General features: G+C 40.6%; 1 protein-coding gene across 1 annotated transcript; it reads left to right on the plus strand.

Annotated features, from left to right (window-relative positions):
* The first annotated feature begins 5012 nt into the window (after nucleotides 1–5012).
* LOC123741871 (C-type lectin domain family 4 member E) lies at nucleotides 5013–6297 on the plus strand. Its single transcript, XM_045716103.1, has 5 exons — nucleotides 5013–5215; nucleotides 5380–5590; nucleotides 5711–5853; nucleotides 5984–6087; nucleotides 6207–6297. The coding sequence occupies exons 2-5, from the start codon at nucleotides 5569–5571 to the stop codon at nucleotides 6295–6297; spliced, it is 360 nt and encodes a 119-aa protein (XP_045572059.1). The 5' UTR covers nucleotides 5013–5215; nucleotides 5380–5568.
* Nucleotides 6298–6498: the final 201 nt, after the last annotated feature.

Genomic DNA, 6498 nt, shown 5'->3' on the forward strand with positions numbered 1-6498 from the left:
AAACCCTGAGACAAATTCTGACAGGAAGTGGATACCTGATGTGTTGAATTACCTTTAAGCCTATGCCATTGAAACACACAGGGGCTTATTAATCGTTGAGCACTTCCTATGGCTTCCACTAGATGTCACCAGTCTTTACAAAGTGTTTTAGTCTTATACTGTGAGATCTGACCGAACAAGAGCCTTGGAACGGTGATGGCCGATTAGACTCTGGCGCGCGAGTTCATGTTGGGTAGTCTCGTTCCAATACGTTTTAAAAGAGAATGCAATCGTCCACCTTTGAATATTATTCATGTTCTGGTTAAAAAAGGCACTAATGATTTATGCTATACAACGTTCGACATGTTTGAACGAACGTAAATATTTTTTTCTCTTCTTTCATGAAGAGAAGTCCGGCGGGCTTAGATCATGTGCTAACAACACGGAGCTTTTTGGACATAAATTATGAGCTTTTTCAAACAAAACTACATTTGTTATGGACCTGGGATTCCTGGAAGTGACATCTGATGAAGAGAATCAAAGGTAATGGATTATTTACATAGTATTTTCGATTTTAGATCTCTCCAACATGGCGGTTAGTCTGTATCTCAAAGCGTATTTTTCTGGGCGCAGTGCTCAGATTATTGCAAAGTGTGATTTCCCAGTAAGGTTATTTTTAAATCTGGCAATCCGGTTGCATTCAAGAGATGTAAATCTATAATTCTTTGAATGACAATATAATATTTTACCAATGTTTTCTAATTTTAATTATTTAATTTGAGGTGCTGATTTGACTGGCGGTATTGGAGGGAAAAGATTTCCTCAACATCAACGCCATAGTAAAACGCTGTTTTTGGATATAAATATGAACTTGATAGAACTAAAAATGCATGTATTGTCTAACATAATGTCCTAGGAGTGTCATCTGATGGAGATTGTCAAAGGTTAGTGCATAATTTTAGCTGATTTTATGGTTTTGGTGACGCCTGTCTTTGAATTGACAAAACATTACACACAACTATTGTCAATGTACTGTCCTAACATAATCTAACTTTATGCTTTCGCCGTAAAACCTTTTTGAAATCGGACAACGTGGTTAGATTAAGGAGATGTTTATCTTTCAAAGGGTGTAAGATAGTTGTATGTTTGAAAATTAGAATTTTGACATTTATTTGGATTCAAATTTGCCGCTCTTGAAATGCACCTGCTGTTGATAGGGTGCACCACGGGGGCACGCATAGCGTCCCACATAGCCCCAAGAGGTTAAACAGCGGTTGACATGCTTCAAGTACGGTAATGGAATATTTAGAATTTTTTTGTCACGAAATGCGCCATGCTCGTCACCCTTATTTACCCGTTCGGATAGTGTTTTGAACGCGCGAACAAAAAGCCGCTTATTTGGATATAACAATGGATTATTTGGGACCAAACCAACATTTGTTATTGAAGTAGAAGTCCTGGGAGTGCATTCTGACGAAGAACAGCAAAGGTAATAACATTTTTCTTATAGTAAATCTGACTTTGGTGAGTGCTAAACTTGCTGGGTATCTAAATAGCTAGCCCTGTGATGTCGGGCTATCTACTGAGAATATTGCAAAATGTGCTTTCACTGAAAAGCTATTTTAAAATCGGACATATCGAAGTGCATAGAGGAGTTCTGTATCTATAATTCTTAAAATAATTGTTATGCTTTTTGTGAACGTTTATCGTGAGTAATTTAGTAAATTCACGGAAGTTTGCGGGGGTATGCTAGTTCTGAACGTCACATGCTAATGTAAAAAGCTGTTTTTTTGATATAAATATGAACTTGATTGAACAAAACATGCATGTATTGTATAACATAATGTCCTAGGTGTGTCATCTGATGAAGATCATCAAAGGTTAGTGCTGCATTTAGCTGTCTTCTGGGTTTTTGTGACATTATATGCTAGCTTGAAAATGGGTGTCTGATTATTTCTGGCTGGGTACTCTCCTGACATAATCTAATGTTTTGCTTTCGCTGTAAAGCCTTTTTGAAATCGGACAGTGTGGTTAGATTAATGAGAGTCTTGTCTTTAAAATAGTGTAAAATAGTCATATGTTTGAGAAATTGAAGTAATAGCATTTCTAAGGTATTTGAATAACGCGCCACAGGATTCCACTGGCTGTTACGTAGGTGGGGACGATTCGTCCCACCGGCCCTAGAGAAGTTAAGGAAGTGATTGAGGTGGAGACTTTTTCTCTCTTTCTTTCTTTCTTTCTTTCTTTCTTTCTTTCTTTCTTTCTTTCTTTCTTTCTTTCTTTCTTTCTTTCTTTCTCTCTTTCTTTCTTTCTTTCTTTCTTTCTTTCTCTCTTTCTCTCTCTCTCTCTCGGAGGACCTGAGCCCTAGGACCATGCCTCAGGACTACCTGGCATGATGACTCCTTGCTGTCCCCAGTCCACCTGGCCGTGCTGCTGCTCCAGTTTCAACTGTTGTGCCTGCGGCTATGGAACCCTGACCTGTTCACCGGACGTGCTACCTGTCCCAGACCTGCTGTCCCAGACCTGCTGGAACCCTGACCTGTTCACCGGATGTGCTATCTGTCCCAGACCTGCTGTTTTCAACTCTCTAGAGACTGTAGGAGTGGTAGAGATACTCTCAATGATCGGCTATGTAAAGCCAACTGACATTTACTCTTGAGGTGCTGTCTTGTTGCACCTCGACAACTACTGTGATGATTATTATTTGACCATGCTGGTCATTTGTGAACATTTGAACATCTTGGCCATGTTCTGTTATAATCTCCACCCGGCACAGCCAGAAGAGGACTGGTCACCCTCATAGCCTGGTTCCTCTCTAGGTTTCTTCCTAGGTTCTGGCCTTTCTACAGAGTTTTTCCTAGCCACCGTGCTTCTACACCTGTATTGCTTGCTGTTTGGGGTTTTAGGCTGGGTTTCTGTGCAGCACTTTGAGATATCAGCTGATGTAAGAAGGGCTATATAAATACATTTGATTTGATAAATTGGTTGAGAACTTGTTGGAGGCTATTTTGTTGCAATACCCATCTATGTTTAAAACCTGTTTTCTCTACAGGATGTTTCTGATCTGCCAATGGCCTGGGGGAATGAGAATGGCCAAGACCATTGTGTAAAAGGGGAGGAGTTGTGGTTTGTATGACTAACAATGTAGGCAGAGGAAGGTTGAGACCGGATTGTCATAGGTAACAGTAATGCCTCTGGCTCGGATGTACATGCATGGACGTGCACATCGTACCCCCTGGTTTAGCACCTCATGAAATACTCACAGAAAGACCCATGGGAATCCTAAACACCCCGTTCCCACAGAACAGTTTGACACTGACGGGTTGCGAGGATCAAATGGTAAGCTACTGTGCTGCACTCAACAATGTTCTGAAGTCTATTTTCCCCAGGATAAAAGTGGCTTTGCCTGAACCAAAAGGAGGACAGCTCCAAAAATTGCAGCCAGGAGATTGAGTGATCAACAAAGACCTCCGCAGAAAGACTTGGCACCAACAGCGCTGGATTGGTCCATTCCAGGTGCTCCTGATGGTTGCAGAGCGGTCGACGTGGGTTCACGCAAGCCACTGCAGGAAAGTGCCCCACAACCCAGACGAAGATGCACCAGCCGATGAATCGTCATATGTGACCCCAGTGGCCATAGAAAGACCAGGACCGGACTCTATGCATCATTTCTTTTGCTTTCGTGGTCAGTCTTTTCATTGTTAGCTGTTGTCTGGGCCCTTGGACAAGTGACAACAATACAACTGAAGTATACAACACCAGCATAGTCCCACGGTGGGACTTAAATAACAGCCGCTCCAGCTCAAGCCAATGGCTCAGGACGGGAGTCCAGCCCTAATAATAGCTGCCCGTTGTTTAACCTCTATGGGCTAGGTGGGACGCTAGCGTCCCCCCATGGTGCACTCCATCAACAGCAGGTGCATTTCAAGAGCGGCAAATTTGAATCCAAATAAATGTCCAAATTCAAATTTTTCAAACATGCAACTGAGACAATTTTGAAAGATGTTTTTCTAGACACAGGAGCGGTCGTGTTGAAACATTACTGATGTTTGACGTTAAAAATGGCTCCAAAGATTGATGCTAAACAACGTTTGACATGTTTGAACGAACGTAAATAGATTATTTTTAAAACTTTTTAACTTTTCGTGACTTCCCACCCCGCCCGCACTACTTTTGAGTAGCCACCGAAGCGCTAACAACATGGAACAACTTGGAGTTATTTGGACATCAATTATGAACTTTGTCAAAAGAAACCACATTTGTAGTGGACCTGGGATTCCTGGAAGTGCCAATGGATGAAGATAATCAAAGGTAAGGGATTATTGACGATAGTATTATTGATATTAGCTGGTTACAAGATGATGCTAACCTATATAGCCTAGCCTATTGTTCTTAGCACAGCACCCGGTTTATTGCAACTTGTGATTTCGCAGTAAAGTTATTTTGAAATCTGGCAATACAGTAGCATTTACGAAATGATAAACTATTATTATTTGAATCACAATATTATAATTTACCAATGTTTTCGAATAGTAATTTTGTAAATTGTAACGTTGTTCACCGGAAGCACTTCAGAGAAGAAAAAAAATCTGAATTTCACGCTACTGTAAAATGCTGTTTTTGGATATAAATATGAACTTGATGGAACAAAAAATGCATGTATTGTATAACATAATGTCCTAGGAGTGTCATCTGATGGAGATTGCCAAAGGTTAGTGCATCATTTTAGCTGGTTTCTGCTTTTGGTGACGCCTGACCTTGAATTGAAAATGGATGTTTGTACTTTTGTGGCTATGTACTGTCCCTAACATAATCTAACTTTATGCTTTTGCCGTAAAGCCTCTTTGAAAATCGAACAATGTGGTTGGAATAAGGAGATGTTTATCTTTTAAATGGTGTAAAATAGTTGCTTGTTTGAGAAATTGAAATTATTAGATTTTTGATGTTTTGAATTTCCAGCCTTGTTAGCAATCCCGTCTCGGGGTTCATTGCTAACCTGTAGCCTAACAGGTTAAAACACCTGTTGGATACGGCGATGTGACAAATACAATTTTATTTTATTTATTTGTCCCAATCGTGGATGATACAGTAAAACACATTACCAAATACCATACTTTAATAATTTGTGATTCAGTACATTTCCAGTGGTGGAAGAGACCCTCTGGAGTAGCTGCTTTGTGTCTGGGGCTGCTGTCTGTCCTCCTACTGACTGGGATCATAGGCCTGTCTGTCTACTGTAAGTTTAGTATTTTGTCACTGAGACTTAAGTAGAATACTTAATCATCCTTAATCATCCTTAATCATCCTTAATCAACCTTAATCATACTTAATCATCCTTAATCATCCTTAATCATCAATGGTGTGGTAGTTACATGTTTGATTAACTTTTCCATTTTACAGATGGAGTAATTGGTCATCACGACTCAACAGAGAGAGACCAGCTACAGGCCAGTTACAGCCTTCTGACTAAAGAGAGACCAGCTACAGACCAGTTACAACAAGCTGACTAAAGAGAGAGACCAACTACAGACCAGCAGTAACACCCTGACTAAAGAGAGAGCCCAGCAACAGAAAGAGAAAAATGATCTCATGAGAAAGTTCTCTAATCTGAGTGAGTTTACCAAATAAATGATCATAACATCATATTTCTAATATGCAGTCAACTTGTGTTTGTATTCTAAAATAATAGGTGCAGAATAATAAGATGGAAATTCATGTTTTTGTCTTGTAGAACAAACCTGCCCTAAAGACTGGAAGAAGTTTGAATCCAGTTGGTACTTCCTGTCTACTGAGACTAAAACCTGGGGGGAGAGCAAAGATGACTGTCTGGAGAGAGGAGCAGACCTGGTGATCATCAACAGTGATAAGGAACAGGTGAGAGAGAAAGAGAGAGAGATATGGCGGGGGGTTATGATCAAACATCCCTTGGTCAGTAATGTATCTTCCAGTATTTAACACATGTAGTCTATAGTAGTTGACAATATCAGCTCTTTCTCACCAACAGGAGTTTCTCTTCCACCTCAACAAGGGTTTCTGGATTGGTCTGACTGACACTGTTACTGAGGGGACCTGGAAATGGGTGGACGGCAACCCACTGACCACCCCAAAGTAAGAGACTACTGCTCTAACAACTCTGACCACCGTGTAAGGGGTAGGACTGATTCTGTGTTGTTCATACTCTAGGTTCTGAGAGAGTGGTCAGTCTAACTGTGTTATTTCTACTGCAGGTACTGGGGGAGTGGACAGCCTAATGGTGGTGGAGTGGGAGAACTGTGTGTTGTTAACTCACAGTTCATCAGACCAAGGACCATGGCATGACTATCCGTGTTCATTTAACCGTTCCTGGATCTGTGAGATAGTTCTTTCTCACTTTTAGTTATGATGTTGATTGTCATGCTGAAAGTCATGATACCAGCTACAGGGCCTTCAGAAAGTATTCACTGCCTAGACCTTTTCCACATTTTGTTGTTTACACGCTGTATTTTTAATCGATTAAATTGAGATTTTACTGTCACTGTC

This window comes from Salmo salar, chromosome ssa03 (assembly GCF_905237065.1).
Source record: "Salmo salar chromosome ssa03, Ssal_v3.1, whole genome shotgun sequence".
NCBI lineage: Eukaryota > Metazoa > Chordata > Actinopteri > Salmoniformes > Salmonidae > Salmo > Salmo salar.

Excerpts from the sequence above, each read along its gene's own strand:
- LOC123741871 (XM_045716103.1), top strand. The coding sequence starts at position 5,569 with ATGAGAAAGTTCTCTAATCTGA. Across the intron at positions 5,854-5,983 it reads TCAACAGTGATAAGGAACAG|GAGTTTCTCTTCCACCTCAA; the intron begins GTGAGAGAGAAA and ends TCTCACCAACAG. Across the intron at positions 6,088-6,206 it reads AACCCACTGACCACCCCAAA|GTACTGGGGGAGTGGACAGC; the intron begins GTAAGAGACTAC and ends TTTCTACTGCAG.